The sequence below is a fragment of the Rhineura floridana genome, chromosome 12, assembly GCF_030035675.1.
Source record: "Rhineura floridana isolate rRhiFlo1 chromosome 12, rRhiFlo1.hap2, whole genome shotgun sequence".
Classification (NCBI taxonomy): domain Eukaryota; kingdom Metazoa; phylum Chordata; class Lepidosauria; order Squamata; family Rhineuridae; genus Rhineura; species Rhineura floridana.
In genome coordinates, this window is record NC_084491.1 from 45,584,168 (window position 1) to 45,608,326 (window position 24,159).

Consider the following 24,159-nt stretch of genomic DNA (forward strand, 5'->3'; position numbering starts at 1 on the left):
TTTTATGGTTTCTCTCCCCGCTCTAGCACAGATCTCAACAGATCCCCCTGCTAGGCAGCACCACCAGTCACGTCCTATAACCAGTATTCCCAGAGACTCTGCCTGAGTCTCTCTATCAGGTTACCTCTGTGACTGAGTGCTTAAGCTGTCCCCAATCCCTTTGATCTTTATATATAATTCTGGTTTGCTCTGAATACTTGTGGTGTTATATTATCCCCTTCACCGCTGCCACCATTTGTTACAGTTTCCCTTCAGCCTTGGTATTTACCTTACCCTCCCTTCTGGTCTGTGAAACCCCAGCCAAGGATCAGGCCTTTGGTAAACCAAATATATTTATTAAATAACAAAGATAACAAGATTTCTTTATAAAGGCACTTAAGCATATGGTTTCATCTATCCCTGAGGTACTGGTCTTAGTATTAATCCGAACTCCACACTCTCCTCACATCCACCAACTCTCCACACAATCTCCTCTCAAAAACCCACCAAAACAACCCACAACGTCCACCCAGATTTAACTGTCATCCTTCCATTTATACTCTCCGCCATTCTCCACCCTCAGCCAATCATCCAGCATTCTACTGCCCATTCACTCCCCCTCCTCTTTCACTCCACTTACCATGTATCTTCTATTCAAACAGCACTTACCATATATACACTAATACAGCAACATCACAGCAGCCCCACATTCTTTCTTTCTTTGCAGGTGCACTTGCTCTGACCACATCCTGTGGAACAAGCGCAGTCGCTGGGGGCTGAGCGTTCCTCCTCCTCACCGCAGCTGCCACTTCCTGTGCTGATCAGCCTCCCCGTGGGGCCAGGAGAGGCATTCTGCTGGGGGCCCTTTTCCACCAAGCAGCCCTTGAGCAGGAGTGATGGCTGAGGTGTTCCCAGCAGGATGTACTGGGGTCCTGCTTCAACCAAATGGCTGAGAGGCCCTCTCTGGCCTGTGGTGTTAAATACAGCCCTGTCCCTCATGCCCCACGGTCCCTCTGGCTGGCATGCCCTCTTCGCCTGCCTTCCCACCTTGAGCATTGCCGGCAAGCCCTGCATTCTCCGGCCAGCCTCTTTCCCACTATGCCACACCTGTGGAGTGTCGGTGGGTCCCTCCAGGAGTAAGACACACATCAGGAGTCTCCACCCAGCACAGAACACACAGACCCCGGAAAGAATGATGGGCAAACAGAGTCAGTGTGATGGTGCCGGCTGGACCAGAAGCCACTTTATTACAATTCCTTGCAAACACAACCAAAATAAACACGGAAACAGGCTTTTTCCAAAGAGGTCAGAGCACTGCTCTGGGGGCGGCAGATTGCAGTTGCTTCCTGTGGTGCCTGAACCCAGGACCCACCACGTGGCAGGCCAGGAGAAGGACGAAGGCAGCAAAGGCAGCTGAGCCGGTAGACTGACCGTTCTCCCTGAGTGGCAGGAGCCTTGTGGCGGGGGGGTGTCTGACTACAAGGGGCTTAAGTTCAAAGAGTTGATGCAGGGAAGGGGGCCAGGACTGATGGATGAAGAAGGGGGGATGCCTTGGGGGAGCAGGTTCTGTCAGACCCCCTTAGTCAAAGGCTCTAGAACTAGGACACCCCCTGCCCCTGCAATCAGGTTCTGTTCAGGGGTGGAGCACTGCTCGCGGGGCAAGTCCAGGCGGTGAGGGTGGGGGGTGAGGGTGGGGGGTGAGGGTGGGGGGTGAGGGTCGGGCCCTGACCCCAACCCTAACCCCACACAGCCCCTCCCAGTACCTGTGGCCTGCCCTAGGTCTCTGTGTTCCAAGCAGCCCCCCCCCCCAGATACCCTGTGTTGCGCTGGGGGAGCTCCAGCCATGGCTGGGAGATGGTAGCAGAGCAGTCGGAAGGCCCCCCTCTCCACTATCCTGAGGCACATCCAGACCCACTGGAGGGAAGGGGCTGAGCTGCGTAGGAGGAGGAGGAGGCAGCGGCTGCAAGAATCAGAGAGGAAAACAACACACACACACCGAAGCTGCTGGTGGCACAAGGAAATGGCGGTGCTGTAGACGCAGTCTCTGGCCACGGCCACCAGCAAAATGGTTTCCTGGCACTGCATCTCCGCCCAGCATCATCTGTGGTGCGTCTCAGAAGGCCCTGGCCTCTAGTCCGGCATACACCTCCCGCTGGCCTTTCCGGATGGGCTGTCAGAACAAAAAGCAGGTGTTACTCAGCCAGGCCCCTTTCTGGTGAGGACATCTCTGTGTCCCCAGACAGGCTGTGGGGCCACCAGGAAGCTGGGGCTGATTAGCCAGGAGAGCAAGCAGCTGCCAACTCTGCCTGTGCCTGGCCTGGCCTGTGCCCACCCAGCTTCTGAGGGCAGCCAGGCTCCAGGTACTTTGGCTGACCTCCCCCTCCCCAGCAAATGGTCCTCTCCTGCGCTTACCTCATAGTCTGGGTTTGGGACAGGTGGGGGGCAGTCCCCCTTTGGGCCTGGAAAACAATGCAAAGCCAAGATTCAGAGGCGGTTATCCCCAAATAGTAACTGCGGGATATGTGCTTCTGTGCACATGGACAAGGAACTTCTTTCTGTCATATTTCTGGGCAGATAGCAGTATCTTGTTTTATCCAATGACATGATAGCTCATTCTAGATTATCTTCATTACTTTATTTTATATTATGGATAATGTGTTTTATGCTGTTCCTGAATGCAGGTCTTTGACTGTAATAAGGAGTGCTGTGGTTTGACTCAGGACTCCGTTTCATAGCAAAGGAGTTATAAAGTCACCCCACCGGAGGTAGCTTCCTTGCTGCTGCTGCTGCTGCTATGACCTCTGGGCCTGGCCAGGTGTCAGGGTTCCTCCTGTGGTGAGGCCACCCACCCACTGCAGGCCCGCTCTGAGCATCCTTCAGCCTCCAGTTCACCTCCTGAAGCGAGTCCTGAGCCAGTAGAGAGCATCCCAGCAACACAGGATTCTTAAGCTGTAACAGGGCCAGAGCTCATTCTTGCCTGAACCCCCATTGCCACCCCCACCCCCGGCTCAGGATGGGAGTGAGGGGCTTGGCATGCAGCCACCCCCACCCCAGGTCCAGACACACATCCTTTCCAACTTCCTGTTTGCCAATGGAGCGGGCACAAGAGGAGGGAGAGAGGTCACCAGGCCTGCCACCCTTGCTCCTTTGCCAGAGACATCGGCTGTCTTATGACCTTGGGGCAAGGAGAAGGGGAGGTATCCCTCCCTCCTCTCTGGCAGGGCCTCATTTTCAGTGGGGCAACAGGAGAAGCAGAGGGCCCTTGATGGAGAGCCTGACCTACTACCAAGACAGGCACTCACCTTGTGTCCGTGTGCGGGGGCCACCCCCTGCAGCCCCTCCACGGCTCTTGCTGAAGTAGTAGACCAGGAAGAGGACCCCGCAGGTGATGAGCAGGTCAGCGATGACGATGCCGGCCACAAACCCGGTGCTCAGTTCCACACAGTCTTCACAGGCTGCCCAGAAAAACAAGAGGGTCAAGGAATGGAAGCCAGGCCGGGGGGGGGGGGGGAACGGGGCAAGGAGCTGTTGGGGGACAGAGCAGCATGTGTGCCACGCAGCTTGCCCAGAGCCCCTGAGCCAGCCTGCTGCCTTCAGTTGTCTGGGGTGGTGGTGGACTGGTCTTGTCCTTCACCTTGCCAGCCGCAACACGTCTTGGGCCCTGGAGTAGCCTGACTTTGGAGAGAGATCTCACTGGGCAGGGGAGGGCTCCCCTGCCTCCAGGTTCCCCAAGACAAGCAGGCTTTCTTTACAGGGATGGGGAACAGGCACCTTGGCCTGGGTGTGGAGTTCAGGAGGAGACGCTCTTGGCAGCTCCCTCAGATCTCTCCACCTTCCTCACAAGAACATAGAATGAGCCCTGCAGCTGGACCAGGCCATAAGGGGCCGATCCAGACCACTAGCAGCCAACGAGGTGCCTCAAAGGGAAGACGCCTGCAAGCAGCAGCCGCCTCTCCCCACCTGCAGCTCCCAGCAACTGGCATTCGGGGGCATCCTGCCTCTGACAGTGGAGGGCATTGATACCCTCCTCCTCCTCCTCCTCCTCCATGAATGTGTCTAATCCTCTTTTAAAGCGATACAAGTCATACATCACTGCCTCCGGTGGGAACGAATCCCATAGCTTAACTATACGCAGTGGGAAGAAGTTCCTTTCTTTTCTGTGCCCTGGATCTTCTAACATTCAGCTTCACTGGATGGTCCCGAGCTGTGTTGTTATGACAGACTGTAAGTGTCAGTAGCCTTCATCTGGTGCTAGAGAAATCCCAGCACCAGGATCTCAAGCTGCTGGCTGCAAGGGGTTTTCAGCACTCACCTTTGATCTGCAGATAAATCCTGGATGTCTGATCATCCTTGGAGACACAGGAGTACTGACCCTTGGTCACTTTCCCCTCACTGAGTGGTATGGTCAATATTCCACTCTTGTGTAGAGGTTTATACTTGCTCCACTCTTTTATTTTCCATTCGGGGTTATCTGTGGAGCAGCTGAGATTCACATGCTTCTGAAAGACATCAACTTTCATTTCTGTGGTGGATGAGGCTGGAGGACAGAAACAAGGTGGGCAATTAAAACACAAAAAGATCTCAACCCTTATATATCCAGCCAATCACTGCACTGTGCAGGTGAGGGCCTCCTGCAGATACCATCTTATTAGAAGGTCCGTTCTGCACAACATAGGAAGCGGACCTTTATTGTGGTGGCACCTACCCTGTGGATTTCCCTCCCCTTAAATATTAGACAGGCACCATCTCTGTTATCTTTTTGGCACCTACTGAAGACCTTCCTCTTTCAACAAGTCTTTTGAGCAGAGACCTTATGCCAGTCTGCGTCTGTGTTGGAATTGCATTTTAAGATGTTTTTAAATATGTTTTTAAAGCTGTTTTGTTTTAATATGTTTTCAAGTCTGCTTTTAAGATGTTTTGAGAGTTTTGTGTGTGTTTTGTTAGCCACATTGGGCTCTTTCTGGGAGGAAGGGGGGGATATAGCCCGCTGCTGAAAGAATTGCACTGGCTGCCCATTTGCTACCAGGCCAAGTTCAAGGTTCTAGTCTTGGTGTACAAAGCCCTATACTGCTTAGGATCAGGGCACCTGAAAGACTGTCTTATCCCTTATATACCCAGTCGATCCCTGCGCTCTGCAGGTGAGGGCCTCCTGCAGATACCATCTTATCAGGAGATCCGTTCTGCACAACATAGGAAACGGACCTCTAGTGTGGTGGCATCTACCCTGTGGAATTCCCTCCCCTTAAATATTAGACAGGCACCATCTCTGTTATCTTTGCAGCGCCTTTTGAAGACCTTCCTCTTTCAACAAGCCTTTTAAGTTGAGACCTATCCTAGTCTGCATCTGTGTTGGAATTGCTTTTAATATGTTTTTTTAAAACCTTTTTTTCCTAAACAATATGTTTTTAACCCTTTTTATTTAAGATGTTTTTGAAGCTTTTTTAAAGAATGTTTTTAAAGTTGTTTTGTTTTAATGTATTTTAAGGTCTGCTTTTATGATGTTTTAAAGTGTTTTTACTGCTTTTGTTTGCTGCCCTGGGCTCCTCCTGGGAGGAAGGGCGGGATATAAGATAAATAATAAATAAAATAAAATATAAATTAAACTAACAAGCAAACTCTGCCCTTTCCTCAGCAGCACTGCCTGCAAAGGGGCTCTGCATTCATTCCTTCATTCATCAGCCCATCAGAGAAGCCTTTGGAAGCCTTTGAACTCTGACTCTGCGGCTGCATTGGCAATCAGCCTCTGCTCGGTGCTGGCCAAAAAGGCAAAATAAAGAGAAAGGGCAAGGGAGGAGAGAGGGGGAAATAACGTGGGCCTCTCCTGGCTGTGACAATCATCTCTCTTTACCAAGACTTTTAAGGACTGCTAATGTTAGGGTTTTTAACTCAAGCAGTTTTGATTGGAATAGACTGGAGCTGTTTCAGTTTTTGGTTTGTACATTTTATTTATTTTTCAATTCATACTTTGTTAGCCACCAAATGTATGTTGAATCTGCAGGATATAAACTATGGAAACAAGCCAACTCCCCCCCCCGCTACATGTGTGTGTGTGCGCGGGGGTTGGACTAGCCCCAATTATCTGTAGCAGGGCTGGGGCAGGCTGGGGGCTGCACTCAAGAGAAACACTATGGACAGGCGGCAGGCTCCCCAAGCTTAATGGTGAATGGCCGTGAAATCCTGGCAAATCCAGCTGGGCTGCTGAGTGGGTTTTCAAAGGACCCAGTGGAAATGTTCCTTAAGTGTGATGGGTGGTGTGGGTCTCCAGTGTCTCCCACTCTTCATTACACCCTCGGACTCCACATTCGCTGCATGAACCCAAAACCACCTTGGCTGGGAGAGTGACAGTTTGGGGAAGGGTGTGACCCAGGAGAAAATAATTGCCGCTAAATGACTTCTAGGTTGAGAACCAGTACGGTGTAGTGGTTAGAGTGGTTGGATTGGAGCCTTGGGAGACCAGGGTTCAAATCCCTGCTCAGCTGTGAAGCTTACTGGATGACCTTGGGCCAATCATAGTCTCTCAGCTTAACCTACCTCACAAGGTTGTTGTGAGAATAAAATGGAGAGAGACAAACAATGTACACCACATTGAGCTCCTTGGAGTAAAAGTAGGATAGAAATGAAATAAATAATAAATAGATTCAGGACAGACCAAAGAAAGTGCTACATCACATAATTAACCCAAGAGATTCTCTGCCACAAGGTGTGGTGGTAGCACTAGCTTCAAAAGGGGACTAGATGCAACCGCTCCACCATGGTGCCTCCTCTGATGAAAACTAATTGGACCCTCCACACCCAGAGGCAGTGAGTGTGCCTCTGAATGCCCCTTGCCGGAAAAATGGCAAAGGAGGGTGTTGCCTTTATGCCCAGTTTGTGGGCTTCCAGGTGCCTCTGGATGGCCACTGCTGGGAGCCCCTGATCTAGAGGGACCTGGCAGGGCTCTTCCTCTGGTGTGCACCCAGCCCTCCCACCACCACAGCCAGATGTACTTACCCAAAGAGAAGACAGTGAGAGCCAAGGCACCCAGACAGACCCCCAAGAGCATCCTTCCCTGCTCTTCCCTGCTGTGGCTTAGACTGCTCCCATCCAGTTCAAGGGACTTTGTTTGCACCTGCAAAGAGAAAGGGGAGGGAGGCCTTGGGAGTGCCCCCTGGGGCTGCTGAAGAGCCTGGCGAGTCTGTAAGCAAAGAGAGGGCAGCCACACAACGTTTCCACTGCAAGATTGCCAGAGCAGCTTGAAGCGCCTGAGACAAGCACAAGCCCTGCCAGAAGTGCAGGAGTGCCGCGAGGAGGAGGAGAGCAATAGGCTGCCGACCGCGGAGGGAGGGAGGGAGGGAGGGAGGGAGGGGTGCCTTGTAGGGCCTTTGGGTGAAGGCTGGAGTGGAAAGGGCAGGGTTAGGGTTAGTCCTCTGACCCCAGTTGCTCTCAGCAGATTCTGAGCACTGCCTCACTTTCCCAGAGTCAGCCTGTTGGGTCCTGCCAGAAACCTTGGGTGGCATGCATCCAACTCACCTCTTCTCAAGAGTAGGACAAGCACTAGAGACAAGCCATGAAGGATCCATGGGCTCTTGGGTGCCAAGATGTGGAGCGTGCGCCAGCAATTCCTCTCCATCAAGCAACACAGTACTTGAATCTCTGACTTATAGGAGGGCTTTTATTAAGGAACGCAAGAGGGGTGAGGAAGGGAGAGCATACAAAATGTTGCTTCTGACCAACCACGGAGACGCCCCCTGTGCCCTCTCCCCACATCCTGTCTCAGGTCCCTGTAGTGTTGCTGGAATGACTGTTGCAGGACTTCTGGGATGATGAGATGCCTTTGGAGAGCCCGATTGGCTCTGGCATCCACCCTGGGGCCCTGCTTGGTCACTCCTGTCCCGTGGCAGCACCTCCTTGCTCAGAGATGGCCCACCAGCTGTTGCTGAACTACAGCAACTCCCATCAGCCCCAGCAAGCATGGCCAACGGCCTGGGATGACAGGAGTTGCTGTAGTTCAGCAACATCTGGAGAGCCAAAGTTCCCCACACCAGTTCTTGCCAGTTGTTTTGTGCCTTGCTGTCCCTTGCCCCCTGGTTGGGTGCTACTCCTGCCTAAGGACTCTCTGCTGGAGCGCGGGTTGGTCTCCCTGCCCTGTGCTCTGTTGCAGCGGCTGTTTACATCTGCAGCCAAGAAGGTCCTGCTGCACGGGAAGCTGGGAGTTGTAGTCCAGCAGCAGTCTGCAAGGGCTGCTGCGAAAGTGCGACGAGGGACCCCCTAGTGGTGTCAGAGTGTATTGCTTATTTGACCTTGCCGCAAAGTAAAAGTAAGAAAACTACTCCAGCTGTGGTTTTTATTGATTTTTTTCTCAGGATTTCCCTGGCTTCTGCATGGGTGGTGCTGGGAGTTGTTGCTCCCAGGGGCACAGCGCCTGCCTTGCATGCAGAAGGTCCCGGATTCAACCGCCGACGGCATCTCCTCCAGGCAGGGCTGGGAGAGGCTCCCTGCCTGAAACCCTGGAGAGCCACTGCTGCCAGAGTAGAGTGCAGAGTGTAGACAGTACTGTAGACAGCCCCCTTTGGCCTGGTCCCACAGTGGGCTCCTCTCCGGCTCCAAATGAGGAGGAGAGGTTCGCGAAGCCCTTTGCACCGCCTGTTCCTTTTGCTGCTGCCAGCGGGGTGGCCGGCCTCACCCTGGCCCGACCACCAGTCCGAGGCCACAAGGGTGATGGCAAGGACGCCTTCCCTGCCTCCCTCTGTAGCAGCTCCTGAGCTCGGAGCAAACGACGTTCGCACCCCGAGAGCACTCTTGGGCCTCGGTGACCCCCGAGTCATCGCAGCCAGCTGCGCGCATCTGGATCCGGATTTGCGAGATGCTTCACTCCAGCTCCTCTCTGGCAACCGCCGCCTGCCCAGGAAAGGTGGAGGCAGCCGCAGCGGCGGCGTTGTTGAGGCTGGGAGCGGCCTTTTGGGTCGGCCTGCGGGGTGGGGTGGAGGGGAGGAGGAGAAGCAGAGCTCCACCTGGTTCACTCCAGCGCCAGGAGAGCACCTGAGGGGAGCGGCGGCCTCTGCCTCGGCCACCACCAGCCCGCCTCCTGTCCACAGGCCCGGCCTGTGGAGTGCGGCCATGGCCCCGCTTGCCCAGGGGCGGCCTGGCCCCAGCTGGGGGGGCGTCCTGCTGCTGGGTAAGAGACACCGCTCGGTCCTCCCCCGCGCCTCCTCCCCTGCCCGGGCGCCTCTCGGGCGGGCGGCCAGGGAGCAGGGCCTCGCTGCTGCTCTTGGACAACGAGGCGGGGGTGGGAGTGGGGGAGAGAACCCCCTCCCCGCTGTTGGGGCTGGGTCGGAGGGAGGGGAGGGCCGAGGGAGGGGCTCTCAGCCACAGTTCCGCGCCCTCCTGTTCACCTGACCAGCGCTCTGCCCACCAAGCCGTGGTCTGAAGGGGCGAGGGGCCGACGAGCCATGGTGGCCGTGGCTGGTTCATAGCGGCAGGGCAGGGCAGGGCAGGGCAGGGCAGGCGGCGCAGCCCCTGAGCGCCCTCCGCTCCTGTTTGCTCCGGGCACGCTCGTTGCTCTTGTGCCAACACTCCGGCAAAAGGAAGGACTGTTTGTGCTGGTGCGGAGAGAGAAGCGAGGAGGGGTCCTGGATCACTTTTATCTCCCGACAAGGGGCTGGTTTCTTTGCAGACCCCCCCCCCTTAAGAGGACAGCCCTTTACACTTTTCCAGGGTTGGGCTGAGCTGGGCCCGATTTTCAACGCCGCCCTCTTCAGAACAGACGCTTTGCCGAGTTTGACTTTCGCAGTTTTGCTGGACTTTCTGCCATTCCCCTTTTCCATGCCGGAAACGGAGGCCGAGAGGCAGTACTTATGCAAGGCTGGTCTGGCCCTGCTCCTGTCCCGGCATGCAGGAGCCCAGCACTGGAGCCCCGCTGCATCACGCAGCAGCCACAGAGTTCATGTGCGTGTTGTGCAAGCCGGATATAAGAACCCAGCATTTCTCATCAGGGACTCCACGTGAGTCACTTTCAGGAGAAAGGCTGAGGCCAGGCCCAGGCCCACCTTCCTTCCTTCCTCTGCAGAAGTGGCTCTTGACGAGGGCAGGCAAAGGTCCCTACTTGGGGGCAAGATGATTAAGGAAGCAGGTGGCCCAGCTGGTGCCCGGGGACCAGGAGGCCACCCTGTGGTACCTCGCTACCTTCTGGCCCTGAATTCCCACTTTGCCCAACATCCTCTCCTCAACCTGCTTTTAGGAGAGCTGCTTTGTTTGCTTTACTGTTTTATTTTGTGCATTTATATCCTGTATTTCTTCCATTGTGGCAAATGGTGGGTGCGGGTGCATGCCCTGGCCAGACCCAGAGAGCTTAGCTTCAGAAAGAAGGATGCACTGCCTGGCCTCAGGCCAGGCACAGAAACCCTTTTCCTGAAGACTGAACTTACGGGGCTTCTCACTCAGGGCGAGGAGAAGGAAGTGGCTGGCTGGCAGCTGAGGGGCAAATGCAAGCAAGCTTTTCTTGGGGGCTCCAGGAGTGGGCATGCTTGAATCTCGAGCAGCAAGTCCCCTGGGTCACTGCCCAGTTTGTATTATTTATTTATAAATTATTTCCCATAAACCATCCTCAAGCGATTTAACAATAAAAACAACATCAAAACATATTTAAACAAGGTTTCAATCCAATGTACTTTAAAATCTGGGACCAACATCTCCAGTTAAAAGACTTGCTGGAAGCAGAAGTTCTTCACAAGACACTTAAGCGTCATAAGCACATAGGAAGAACCTGCTGAATCAAGTAAATAAAGGTGGTGCCTGCGGCCTGTCTGATATGTAACAGGAGGGCCTTCCAAAGGTTAGCTACTGCCGCCACACAAAGGCCCACTAAATCCACCCCAGACTGCCTAAAAATTGGTTGTGGCATTGTTAGTGGGGGTGGGGAATCAGCCATTCTCTCAGGTGTGGAAATTATTGGTACCAAGTTGGAATGCCAACACTGGGCGAGGGGTGGTGGTCCTTCCTTGCTCCCTGCAAGGGCTCATTTTCCATATTTGTTTTCCTCTAGTGCTCTGCCCTGTGGCAGCAGTGGAAATTTATACCTCGGGGACACTGGAAGCTCTGAACGGTACAGACGTGCGCTTGAAATGCACCTTCCGCAGCCATTCCCCAGTCGGGCAGAGGTTGACGGTGTCTTGGCACTTCCAGCCCCAGGCAAAGGGCCCAACTGAGTTTGTGAGTTCATCTGTGCAACCTTTTGGTGAAAGGTGACCCAGCCTCTTCCCAAGGGTTGGGGGGGGCACTTGGCACTTGGGCTCCAGCTGTTCCTGGGCAGCTGATTCATCTGCCTGCAGAGTTTGGAGTTTTCCTGCCTGGTCTCTGCAAACGCCTCCCCATCCCCCAAAATCTGTCCACCCCCATGTCTGATATGTTCTGAATAAACAGCCTGCACCCCAGTGGGGGGAAGGGGAATGGGTGTCACCTTGTGGAATGGCTTTGAGGCCCCAGAGATCTCTTGTGCCCGACAAGGGGGGGGGGAAATCATAAGTGGCTGTGCCCAGCCCTGCTCAGACATCTCCCTCCTGAAAGAGTCATTTAAAGATGTCCGCTGATTATGAAAATGGCTTGCATTTCATTTTCCAGTGTTTGAACTCAGATCTGAATAGCTGTAGCTGACATCCATGCAACAAGAACCTCCCCTGATGGGAAGCTGGTTCCGATTGTTCTTTTGAGAGCACCTTAATCAAAGAGGATTCACCACTGAGGGTAGTGCTGGCCCAAGACATTCTGCTGTTGAAATGGTGTCCACCCCACCCCACTGCTCAGCCAATCTTGCTGCACCACAATTCCCTCTCCCTCTTGGTGCTGCCTGAAGTAGATTGGTTCACTCAGGTGCAAGACAGGGCAGGCCTGGCAGACAGGAAATCTTGCCCATTCCCAGGGATGACATTCATGTGGAGAACCGCCTGTTCCGCCAGGTGATGTTCAGTCCTAAAGCCTCCTGCAGAAGTAGGAGGCGCCATCAGCAGAGGGAAGGGGTCGCATTGAGGAGGAGGAGGAGGAATAATTACCAGGCTTCTCTTCTCTGCCACTCCCCAGGTTTTCTACTACAGTGAGCAGGGCTACCCTCCTGTGACAGGCCGCTTCTCAGGCAGAGTCACATGGGATGGCAACACTGCCAAGAACGATGCCTCCATTATGCTTTGGAACGTGAGCCCCAATGACAACGGGACCTTCCAATGCCACGTGAAGAACCCGCCTGATGTGGATGGCGTCACTGGCGAGATCCAGCTGCAGGTGGTGCTGAAAGGTTTGAGACTTGAGGGGGGCTTGCTGGTGCGGGCAGGGGCTTCTTAGCTTCCAGTGCTGTTGGGAAGGGCAGGGGCCATGTGTTCTCTCGCACCCCCAACCTGACTTTCATCCCTGCACAGTGAATTTCTCGGAGATCCATATCCTAGCAATCACCATCGGCGCTGCCTGTGTTCTGATGATTGTCACAGTGCTTGTGGTTGTTTTCTGCCGTCATCAGCGGAAGATGCAGCAAGACACGAAAATGGAGATGGAGGAGACAGAACTGTAAGTGTTTGTGTGTATGTGTGATGTATGGGCTTTTGGGGAGCTGACTAGAGGCAACTGGCCTGGCCTTGGGGGAGATCTCAGGAGTCACTGAGAATGGGTGCCATCTCTTCACCCATGCAGGTAAGTAACTCTCTTCAGAAGAGATGAAGAAGGTCAAACGGCCTTGAGGGACACAGCAGGGGAGGGTTTGCAGACAGGACAGGGCCGATCAAAACTGTAACAAGGAATGAGGAAAATCAGAATTTGCCTGCCTGGGTCCCATTGAACAACCACCCCTTGAAGTGGTTGCTGACCAGGAGACGGAGAGGTCTCCACACATGTAGCAGAAGGAGGCAGGTATGAGGTGTGTGTGTGTGTTCAACTGGTATATGCCACTTCAGACATATTGCAGCTGGGGATCATTTTTTAACTCCTCCTCAACATCTTGGGATCCAAATACCTGAAGCAGCGACTCCTTCCATATCAGTCTGCTCACCTGGCACCCCCACTGCAATCTTTTCAGCGCCAGGCAACAGTGTTACTGTTTACACAGACCTTTTAATCTGCTTTATTTACTGCTTTATTGTTGTATTTTTATGATTATTGATTGCATGTTGCCCAGAAATTCAAGAAGAATAAAGGGCAGTATAAATATGTTTCAAACAGATAAATGAAAAATCCCTGCAAACAGAAATTTAGCTCTCTGGGAGGAAGGTTCTAGTCTGCTCATTGCCTTTAGCAGCTGTACTGGTTTTCAGTTTGAAGGGAGTTGTTAATGTAGGGAGTGTTCCAAGATGTGACTCCACCTCAGTTTCACATGGTGCAGACCACTCCACCGCCTCATTCCGCTGCAAAGAATACAGGGAGCAGGAAATCCATTGCAAAACATTTGGATGACTTTGTGTTGTTTTGGAATGGCTGCGAATTGATGGCTACGCAGTCGCCTGAGGAGGTGGTCCATTTGCTGAGTGACCAGCTCAGACTGTGATCTACAGAGTGCTGCACCCAGCCGAGCAGGATGGCGACTTTGGCAGGCTCAGGACAGCTGAGCGCACAACATGCTGCCAGAGCCATGGCTGATGAGCTGTCTCAGGATGGCTGCGCTGGTTGCTGGGCGTACCTCTTCTTGCTGATCCTTGTTCCCTCCCAAGTCCAGCAGGGACTCTCGCATTTTATTTCACGCAACAGCCTCTTTTTTTCTCCCTGACTCTGAGGCCAGAGAACTTGGATGGTTCTCCAATGGCTGCCTTTGTTGCATTTAATGACAGGCCAGAGAAGGAGAAGCTGAAGGGAGCCCAGGAGGACACTGAGACACACCTGTGGGAAGACGGGGCCTAACATGCCAGGTGGGTGCCTTGGGCCTGGTGCCGCACTCCAGAGGGCCTTCCTGTGACCAAGCTGATGGGAGGGAGGGCCCAGCACAGATCAGCAGAGGCACCGCAGGAGGCGCCTCTGTGCAGATGTTTTAGGGAAGGGTCATAGCTCGGGGGCAGAGCACCTGCTTTGCATGCAGCAAGTCCCAGGTCTGATCCCCAGCATCTCCAGGTGCAGCTGGGAGAGATCTTTGTCCAAAACTTTGGAGAGCTGCTGCCAGTCAGTGTAGTCAGTATTGGGCTAGATGGACCAATGGTCTGACTGTGTATAAAGCAGCTCCCTACGTTATGTTGCCTGGCTCCCGGAGGAATAGCCGTGGCTGGCCACTGTGTATGTGTGTAATGAAAGCTGCTCCCTGCCACTGATCTCAAAACGGGAGATTAGTCCATATGGCCTTCTGGAATGAACATGGCAGCAAGGGGGACACTAGCCACCTTGGCCAGTGAAGGCACCGCTGATGGGGGCTTGCTTCCCCATCTCTCAGTGGCAGGGTGTTGGCTTTGCATGCAGAAGGGTTCACTCCCTGGGTTTCCAGGCAGGGCTGGCAGAGACCCCTGCCTGAAACCTGGGAGAGTTTCTGAGGGCAGGGCAGGCAATACTGAGCTGGGGGACCAGTGACCCGACTCGGTGTAGGGCATCTGTAGCTGCAGCCTCGTGGTGCATCCCTGCAGTGCCGCTTTTGCTGTCCTGTGCTGAACGCCCCAGCCTTTCCAGGACTGCCCTCCGACTCAGGAATGAAGCCCACGGATGACCTGCCCGCCCTCTTTTCTTCCCACAGGCCCCCTGCCCACCCCCGTTGCCATGGAGGCTGGCTCTTCAGAGATCTGGGTCAGAGGCAGCGGATGCCACAAGGCGGCTCGTCTCGTCTCCCTCACCTCAGAAAGTGCTTCGTTCATCTTCAAAGGCCTTTGGGGAAAAGAGTGCCTGGCCTGGCCTGGCACATACTGTGGGGGTTCCCAATGATGCTGTAGTGCAGAGGACCACAAATGGTTGTCCCGACCCTGCCCTCATGTGTACCTGTGGGGGATTCCTCTGAGCCACTTACCAAGGGGGCACCCCACGTCCAAGTACCTGGAGAAGGCAAAGATGCCAAGATGCAGCCTCTTTGCCAGCCTGGCCTAAGCTGCTCTGCCACAGACACAACCACACTGTCCTGCTGTCTTCCCAAGTTTCAGGGGAACTGAAGCTTGGCTTGACTCTAAAGCCCAAATGGAAACATAGACCTGCCCTCCTGCCTGCCCTCCTTTGAGTAGCCAAATTTGCCAGAAGGATTCCATGGTGCACAATGTCAGTGTCTCCAGTGCTCCAACCCTCTGATAAAGGGCAGTCATTGTCGGAATTCTATTGAGTTGCGGAGCGGAGTGGAGAGATCTGAGCGAGCTTGTGTGTGTGTGTTTGAATCTTTGCTAAGAGTCTACCTTCCCTGCAAATTAGTCAGAGACTTTTAAGCTTCAAAATAAGACATAACTACTTTATTCTGGAAGTACATGCTTGATAGGAAAGAGTTCTATATCTAGCTAACTAGCTATGTTGGAGCAGTCTGCACTGGTCCCAGTGCAGCTCTCATGCTGGTTGAGAGGGAGAGACAAAGGAAAGATGTCTGCTCCCCTCTCAAGAAAGAAGAAGGAACCGGGAAGGCAGGAAGGAACTGGGATCAACATCCTTTGCATATCAGTCTAGCAGGAGGGGGAGAGACGGCAAGGATCAAAGGACAGGTATACCCTAGCAACGAAGAGGCCTCCTCCCTAGCTATCCTTTTTAACCCCATGCAACCTCAACCCACCAAGCTGGAGTTGAACCTCATACATTCCAACAGTCATTACACTGAGCAGGTTCAGTACCTGCAGGGTCTGTCAGTATTTTGAGCCCAGGAAGGAAAGAGATGGTGATCGGGGGCGGCTCCTGGGGTCTCTGGCTCCTTCACTGTGAGGTGCCCCCTCCTTGTCTAAACCACCATTCTCTCCTCCTGGATTTCTTCAGCCAGACAGGATCTGGAGAAGCAAACAGATTTGCCTATATGCTGTGACATCCCTTCCTCCCACAGAACTTGCACTCAGAGCCGCTTGTTGCAATTCAGCAGCAAGTTTGCAACAGCCTCGCAGGAAGCCTCAGCCAGCCTCTCTCCGTTTTCGATCTTTGCTCACAAACTGCCTTTTCTACCGTTCACTGCTCTAAACCTACTCAGTATAGACGCCCCCCTATTTGCGGGCTAGCGGCTGCCCAGCTTTTCCCCTCCCCAGCCAAATTTGCTGTATTTGTTACACTAGCGGCCCGGCCTGTCCGTGGAAGGCAGGTGGGCGGGCGGGCGTCGGGGGCACCAGCTCGGGCCGGCCCTGTAATTTATTTGTACGAGTCTTGTGAAACGTTTGCCTGTAAATAAAGTGCATTTCATACTGAAAAGAACCGGAGTTGGGGTGGAACACTGGCGAGCTTCGAGCCGGCTTTCTAAGGTCCCTGGGGCCCAACTCCTCCTCCCTATCCGGGCACGCCGGGGAAGCGGCAGCCGAGGAGCCCCTCCCGCGCCAAGGTCTCCGGGGAGGGGGAAGGGAGCCGTGAGCCTCGCCGCCCGAGGGAAGGCGCCCCGAGGACGCGTCCGACGACGGCGCTCGCTCCTCCACCTGCAGGTCCGGGGGGCGCCGAGAGGCCTCGCCGGCGTCTTTTCCAACGCCGCCGTGTTCCTAGGTAGCGATGCACTGCCACTGAGCGTGTGCAGAATGCCGGCCAGGCGGGAGCGGCTCTCGGCGGCCATTTTGGGCATCGCCCCGCCCCTTCCGGCCTCACCTGGGCGGACAGGTGCGGCCCGCGGAAGCGGCGAGAAAATGGGGCTCTCGCGGAAGAAGCCGGACGGGGCGGCCCTCCTGCCGCTGCTTCTGTGGGGTGAGTGAGGGGCGCGCGGGGACCCCAGCTCGGCCTGCGCTCCTCCCGCCGGCCCGAGGGAGCAGCCGCCGGGGCGCGCTGGGCTCGACTCGGGAGCAGCCCTCTCGGCTCTCCCAGGCTCGGGCCGGCTGCGAGGACTCTTTCCCCCGGCGGAGAGGGCCGAAGGCTCGTGCGTTGCTGCCGGCGCCGAGCGGGGCAACGTGCGGGTGTTTCCGGGGCAGAGGAGCCCGCGGCCGGGGAAGCGGCAGACGCCCAGCCCCCGCAGCGGCTTACCAGGAACGAGCTGGCGCCGCCCGGGGACCAAGCGGGGCAATCGGCTGGCCGCTGCTCTCGGCCTCTCCCGTCTGTAGTGTGCGTGTGCGCGCGGGGAGGGGGGATACTGCTTTACCTTGCAGGGTTGTTGTGAAGAGGGCAAGCGCGTTGAACGCCAGAAAGAGCCCAACAACCGCCCAGAAGTCGGATTCATTTACCAATGGAATAGCCAGTGGGTTAGAACCTCAGTTAGTCATGTCTGTGCAGTAGGTCTGCTCTGGGCAGGACTAGCTCGGAATACAGCCCAGTCAATGCTAGCAAGGTGACAGGAGCCTCGCTCTGAGGTACAGCCCCCAAAGTGCCCCCCCTTCAGGACAAGATAAAGGAGAAGATGTCCCGCCCCCATTGCGCATACAGAGCCAGCCAGTCAGGCATTTGAATCTCAGTTTTTTTATTTATTTGGTTTATATCCCCGCCCTTCCTCGCAGTAGGAGCCCAGGGCGGCAAACAAAAGCACTAAACACTTTAAAACATCATAAAAACAGATTTTAAAACATATGAAAACAAAACATCCTTAAAAACATGTTAAAGCAAAATTTCTTTAAAAACGTCTTTTTTAAAAGGTGTTAAGAACACCTTAAAAAGCAATTCCAACACAGATGCAGACTGGGATAAGGTCTCTACTTAAAAGTCTTGTTGAAAGAGAAAGGTCTTCAGTTGGCACCGAGAAGAGAACAGAGATGGCGCCTGTCTAGTATTGGGGAGGGAATGCCAAAGGGTTGGTGCCACAACACTAAAGGTCCACTTCCTCTGTTGTGCGGAACCGATAAGACGGTATCTACAGAAGCCTCTCACCTGCAGAGCTCAGTGATCTGCTGGGTATATAAGGGGTAAGACAATCTTTCAAGTATCCTGGTCCTAAGGTGTATTGGGCTTTGTACACCAAAACCAGCACCTTGAACTTGGTCTTCAGACCTGGCAACACCTGAAGGCAGCAGGCTGGGGGGGCAAAGGGCAGGTAGTGCTGGGGGGGGGGCACAGCTCCATCTTCCATCTCAGCATCTGCCTGAGGCAGTTTCCTCCCTTTGCCTAATGGTAGCGTTTTCCCCCCCATATCTTTGTCAGTGGCCTCTGTGCCCGAAGTCTGCAGAGTGGCAGGAGGGGCCTTTTGGGGAGTCCCTTTGAGGCTGGTCTTGTTGGCTCCCTTTGCCAGACAGGAAAAGGCTTTGGCCAGCCCCTCTGTTGACCTGAGCTCATCCTGTGGAGCAGCAGGAAGGTTAGCAGCTGCCTCTGTGTTTTGCTCTGGGGCCTAACCTGTCTCACGGGGTTATGTCTGCAGCCTTGGTCGGTGTCCGCTCCCTGGAAATCCAGGCTGACCCCAAGGTCCAGGCCTTCGTGGCTGAGCCAGTGACCCTGAAGTGCTGGTTCAAGTCCTCCTTTCCAGTCACAGAGAAGCTCACCATCGACTGGACGTATCGGCCTCTTGCAGGGGGCAATTTGGAGCCAGTGAGTGGCGCTCTTGGCGGAGTGGCAGCTGTGCCAGCCTCCTCTCCTGCTGTGGCGGGTGGCACTGGGACATTAGACATATGGGGTGGGGGTGGGTTATCAAATGGCTTTGGCTACCCCCCAAAACCATCATCCCTCCTGCAGCAAAACGAGCCCCCCTTGCTGGAGCGGTTCCCTGCTAAGGAGACCTTGTGCTCCTGGCTCTAGGTTGTCATGGTGTCTGGCACTCACCATCTCTAAACCCCTCTAGATCTTCCATTACCAGTCTGTCGCTTACCCTGCTCAGAAGGGCACCTTCCGTGACCGGGTCTCCTGGGCTGGGAACGTGGCCAAGCGTGATGCATCCATTAGGATCACCAACCCAATGATGGGTGACAATGGGACATTCACCTGTGCTGTGAAGAATCCCCCGGATGTGCAGCATAACATTCCCCAGATTATGCTGACCGTCACTCAGAGAGGTAAAACAATGTTTCTAGCCCCTGTGGTGGTGGTTCTGTGAGCCCCCCCCCAACTGCTCCCAGCCTTTCCTCTCAGGAGTGTTAAACACCCTGAGCGGGTTTCCTGAAGTCCTCAGCCTCTGAGAGGGCCGGGTGCCATCTTGCCCCTGTGCCGTTTCTCCCCTCCCGTCCTCCACCGGTTGCATTCTCCAGCAGGGCAGGCGCTCCTTCTATCTGGGGGCCTCTGATGTGATCCCTTCCTGCTCTGGATGCCAGAGGCTGGCATGTGAAAAGAGAAAGGCTGGGGGGGGGGCTCACTGCACATGTGTGAGCCTGCAAGTAGAGTCCCTTTTTGCCATGGTTTGAGGCAAGCCCCTCACGTGGGCCTCTCCCCCTCCGGAGGTGGCAGGTCCTCCCAAGGCCCCTGTGGTCTGCAGAAACAGCCACTTCAGTCGTTTAAGGCATCCCAGAGAGCAGCCATGGTGGAGGATGCTGCGTAATTTCTGGGGAAGCTGCTTGGAGTTTTGTGCTGGTTTTTGCTGTTGGCTAAGATCTTGGCAGCCTGACGAAAGTAGCAGGAAAAGAGCGGTGAAGGCCAAATGCTTAACGTGCTTTGGCAAGCCCGTGTGGCGTGTGTCAAAGCGCCTCCCCAGACGCTGATGAAGCAAGAAGATCATGATCATTGATGGTCTGCATTGGCCATGCTGGAGGGGTTGATGGGAGTTGTAGTCCAACATCTGGAGGGCCACACGTTGGCAACCCCAAGTCTGTGTCTTATGAGTAATGAAATTATTAATGCAAATGACAGAAGAATTCGCCCCCCTGTTCCAGTTCTTGATCAATTTAAAAAAATGTATAGAGAACTTTTTTGGGGTTGGTTAGTTTGTTTTGTGGGGAGGGTGTCTTTCCTGCTACCTGTTCTGCACCACGTGCTTTTGCCCTGCTGAATGCCACAAGGTCTGTCTGTCGTCTTGGATTAGCCACTGTGCACTTTGTTACCATCTAGTATGCCAAGGGACTTAGAACTGTTTCTCGACTAGATGGGCTGGAGGGACTTAGGAGGGGATTATGTCACTCTGATGGTTTTGCCAGTGCTGCTATTGATAAATCCAATTAGTTCATACTGTTATCAAACCATTAATTAGTTTGTGCAATTTATATAGCATTGCTTTAATTTTCTTCTTATGGAATTTTGTTATCTGTAAGTTACTTTATTTTCTTTACATTCCATAATACCACCAATCAACCAATGGATTCATTCCAGTCACAATCTTCAGCCTGCAGTTGCGGCTGAGCCAATGTGAGCCAACCTGAAGGGCTCCGGTAGCATTAGGCGCATTGCCCAGGGATTGGCATGCTGTGTGCTAAGAGAACTGTCATTGGTCCTGCTGACCATCTGGAGATGGGCTGTGAGGGAGCGTTCCTTCCAGGGTCAGGGTTTTGCCTTGTTTTTTTCCTCACATGTGGAGCAGAGCAAGGCGGATTGCCACCCAAGGCTTTCCTCTTACCTCCTTCCCCAGGCACTTCCTTCCATCTGACGTCAGCTGGGCTGCTGTCCATCCTCGTCTTCCTCCCCTCGGCCATTGTGGTGGCCTTGCTCCTAGTTCGAATGGGCAGGAAGTTTGGGGTGCTGAAAAGCAGGAAGAAGTTCAGCTACAAGAAGTCCTCCATTGAAGTCTCCGACGAGTGAGAGCTTTTGTGTTCTGTGCTTATCCCGGAAGAGGGTAGAGAGCATGGGGGAGGGCTGCCTGGGGCTTTTGTTGGACTCCTGGGGGTATATGGAGATTGCTGTCAATCCTCCAGTCACTACGCCCATATTCCAAGCCCAAACATGGTGAGGGGCCGCGTGGCTATTGTTGAAGGGGGGATCCCACCTCTGCACCCTTACATGTCGGGCTAGCTGGGGTTGTGATGAATGGAAGTTCAGCACCCTCCACCGCAGCTGGGGCCTCCGGCACGTCTCCTCCCTGTTGGTGGCTCCTGCATAAACTTTGGGGGCTTGGAGGTCTGCAGAGATGGTCTTCCCCCATGCCTACTTACCTACCAGCTGGGGTGGCTGGTCCATGTGAGGAGCAGACAGCCCATGGGAGCTTTGTGGGGTGGGGCACATCTGGAGAACTGGGTTTGTTTGAGAGGGGTGGGGTGGAGCAACCCAGCTCAAAGATGGGTGCCGTTGACTGCCCATGAAGTCCTGGGCCCTGCTAGGGTTTGAACAGGGGCAGGGAGTGCTGGCAAGTGATGGACGCATCTCCTCTGTCCTTTTCCCTTAGACCTGAGCAACCTGGCTGCAGGAAGAGGCTCGCTGTCTGGTGTCTGCGGTGTCTGGTAAGCAAACGTGCCATTCTTGTATGCAGGCGTGCACACGCACACACAAAACCAGTTTCCCTTTGGCAACATAGCAGAGGGCCCAAGTATCCTGGGCCTGCAGTCAAACTCTCCTTCATGCCTGACCCAATCCAGAGGACAGAGTCAACCCTTCCACCTTTGCACTGTAAGTGTCAAAAGGGCCGAGCCATTTCTGAACAGGGCTGGCCCAGGAAGAGCCCTGCCGTTGGCTCAGGCCAATGACCCCCCTAGTCTAGCATCCTGGTCTCACAGTGGCCAACCAGATGACCATTTTGGGAAGCCCACGAACAGGTCCTGTGTGCAAGAACACTCTCTCCACTTGTGATTCCCAGCATCTGCTACTCGGAAGCAAGCTGCCTCTGACCTTAGAGGCAGAGTGTAGCCATCCTGGCTAGCAGGCACGATAGCCTTTGGAACAAGTCCCTTCCTCCCTGTGCCGGCACCACCCGATGTTGCCATCTGCCCTTCCATCATGGGAGAGGTGGGGTGCAAGCCGGCCATGGGGGGCCCTCCCTCTTGTCCTCCTGCCACTGCTGGCAGGTGCATCATCAGGTGGGGGGGAAGAGGAAGGGGGAATGAGCAGCATTTGCTGTTGCATCTGAAGCTGCATCTTGGAGGAGGACTCAGAGGTAGAGAGAGTGGCAGCAGTCCTCATTGCTCCTCCCTCCGCTTGCAAGGTCCCCGCTTCAGAGCAGGGCTGGCGGTGGAGTGCATGGCCCCGCCAGGGGGAGGGGGAGGGGTGGCAAAAGCAACAGTAGAAGAAGCACAGCAGAGCTCATTGTTACTGGAAGTCAGAAGAGTTAACACAGTCATTGCAAGAAATCACTCTGTTCAGACCCCCAATAAAAGTGAGCAAGAAAAGTCAAGGTTTATTCACTAATAACATGCATAGCCATCTCCCTGAGTTAAGAGCTCAGAGAGACACATCCTCACAATATGGAGAGGGTGCGGTCTGAGAAGGAGCAGGGATGCTCAAAAATACACAAACAAGTTGCAAGGTGGTCAGTGAGAGGAATACACAACATGAGTCTTTCTGTCTATCATCGCCCACTGGTTCAGGTAACTAACTACAGGTGTTGTTGCCTCATTCCAACCGGTGTCTGTCTCTCTTTGGGAATCTTGTTGGCTACTTTGCTTGATCTCCTTTTCTTGCTTCCTGTTCAGGACACAGATGATGAGGATCCTTACTGACTTGAGGAGAAAGATGACCTTTTTGAGTGTCACTCAAAGGCCAACCAGATCTGTCCCAGTGATTCTGCAATGAATGGAACTTTGGCCGTGGACTTAAGGGTGTCAGGGTGTCATGGGCAGATGCTGTGGGACCAGGCTCTACGTTATGCTGGGAATAATCAAGAGGTTAACAGTCTCTTTCTTGTTGGTCTCTCTCTTGCCCTCTGTCTTTGGAGCCTGTGGGGAGTACAGCTCTCAGTCTGGATTGTCAGGTTCTGGGTGAGATGACTTGTGCTGATTGATGCTGCTGCTTCCCCACACACTGTCTTTAACACAGCCATGTTGTAGCACTTGGCACATGAAGGGCTGACACCTCTCCTCCTCCTCCTGGCCACCTCTTTGCAGAAACCTGCCATCCTCTTCTACCTTGGAGCCCAAAGACATCTGCAGCAGGAAGAACAAAAGGTTTGGAAATGGTGTGATGGACTCCTTGTGTCTGATGCAGCCTGAAGGTGATAAATGGTGGCCAGTTGCCACTGACATGAGGAAAGGGGGACTCTGGGCTATGGAAATGGGCAAATTTGTGGAACCTGCCGTGGCCTTGAGAGATGGCTGGGCAGGGATTCTGTCGCTGAGGGTGCCTGTGGAGTTCCCTATGCTTTTATTTCTGATGAGCAAAGGGCCACCCCGTCTGATCTTCCCCCTTTGGCTGCTGCCCTTTCTCCTCTGGTTCACAGCCCAGCTGGCCTTTTGCAGTGTCGCCAGAGGAGGTGGCGGTGGAGAGTTGGGCCTCCAACAAAAGGCAAGGCTTGCAGCTGGCCTGATGCCACATTCTTGGAGCTGGTCTTGCATTCCTGGGTTCAGGTGACTTGGAGCTGTCATATGAACCACCTTCATTTGGAGACAGGTGGGAACCTCTGGGTGTCCCCAAACACACATACAGTCTTGGGGGATGCTGGGACAAGACCAGAGAGTGCTGTTCCTCTACTTGTAAAAGCCTCTCCTCTGTCAGCCCGACTTTCTTCTCTAGACTGCTGCTTGTGTGTGTGTGTGTGTGTGTGTGTGTGTGTGTGCGCGTGCGCACGTGTGCATGCACACAGGTATATACATACATTGTCTCCTCTTCCATATACATTCATTCATTCTACAGTGGGCCTTTCTGCAGACAGCATCTGGATTCCTCTCTCTCTTATAGCCAACTCAGCCTAATTTTCCTATTTGTACTGGGCAGGAATGGGCTGCAAGTTGTTGGTCTGCCCAAAGTGGTATCCATCATACACAGCAAGCACAGGGTCACAGCCGTATGGTCCATCGAGCTCAGTATTGTCTGCACTGGCTGTCAGCGGCTCTCCAGGACTTTCTCCCATCTCTACTTGGGGATGGCGGAGATTAAGCCTGGGACTATGCCTCTGACAGAGGGAGTGTAACTCTGAATGCTAGTTGATGGGAACTGCAGCAGGGAGAGCACTGTAGTGCTCAGGTCCCCCTCGAACAGCCTGCTGGACCAGATGGGCCTTTGCTCTGAGTGAGCAGGCTCTGCTGATGACCACCTGCATGCAAAGCAGACCTTCTCCACACATGCTCACATATGATGTGCACAACACACACATACACATGCAGCTTCTTTCCCACCCCCTAAGCAAGTAGTCTTAAGGGGAAATCATTTCTAAGGTTGTTGGGGTTTTTTTGCAGTTTACCCTTCTCC

At 54.1% G+C, this 24,159-nt stretch overlaps 3 protein-coding genes across 4 annotated transcripts; 2 read left to right on the forward strand and 1 right to left on the reverse strand.

Moving 5' to 3' along the window:
- Positions 1–1,203: 1,203 nt before the first annotated feature.
- LOC133368780 (T-cell surface glycoprotein CD3 epsilon chain) lies at positions 1,204–7,480 on the reverse strand. The gene is made up of 5 exons (XM_061593395.1): positions 6,970–7,480; positions 4,292–4,516; positions 3,282–3,434; positions 2,392–2,438; positions 1,204–2,149 (listed from the first exon to the last, which is right to left on the reverse strand). The coding sequence occupies exons 1-5, from the start codon at positions 7,019–7,021 to the stop codon at positions 2,093–2,095; spliced, it is 534 nt and encodes a 177-aa protein (XP_061449379.1). The 5' UTR covers positions 7,022–7,480; the 3' UTR covers positions 1,204–2,092.
- Positions 7,481–8,345: 865 nt separating this feature from the next.
- Positions 8,346–16,266, forward strand: MPZL2 (myelin protein zero like 2). 2 transcript variants are annotated; one of them, XM_061593391.1, is made up of 6 exons: positions 8,346–9,133; positions 11,000–11,166; positions 12,031–12,241; positions 12,363–12,507; positions 13,758–13,835; positions 14,642–16,266. In XM_061593391.1, exons 1-5 carry the CDS (start codon positions 8,566–8,568, stop codon positions 13,825–13,827), a joined length of 1,161 nt encoding a protein of 386 aa, XP_061449375.1. In that variant the 5' UTR covers positions 8,346–8,565; the 3' UTR covers positions 13,828–13,835; positions 14,642–16,266. The 2 variants fall into 2 exon arrangements, with proteins under 2 accessions (XP_061449375.1, XP_061449376.1); XM_061593392.1 differs by lacking the exon at positions 8,346–9,133 and adding an exon at positions 9,325–9,959.
- Positions 16,203–22,650, forward strand: MPZL3 (myelin protein zero like 3). Its single transcript, XM_061593394.1, has 6 exons — positions 16,203–16,740; positions 18,332–18,498; positions 18,749–18,959; positions 20,459–20,624; positions 21,209–21,263; positions 22,449–22,650. Exons 1-6 carry the CDS (start codon positions 16,578–16,580, stop codon positions 22,473–22,475), a joined length of 789 nt encoding a protein of 262 aa, XP_061449378.1. The 5' UTR covers positions 16,203–16,577; the 3' UTR covers positions 22,476–22,650.
- The last annotated feature ends 1,509 nt before the right edge of the window (positions 22,651–24,159 follow it).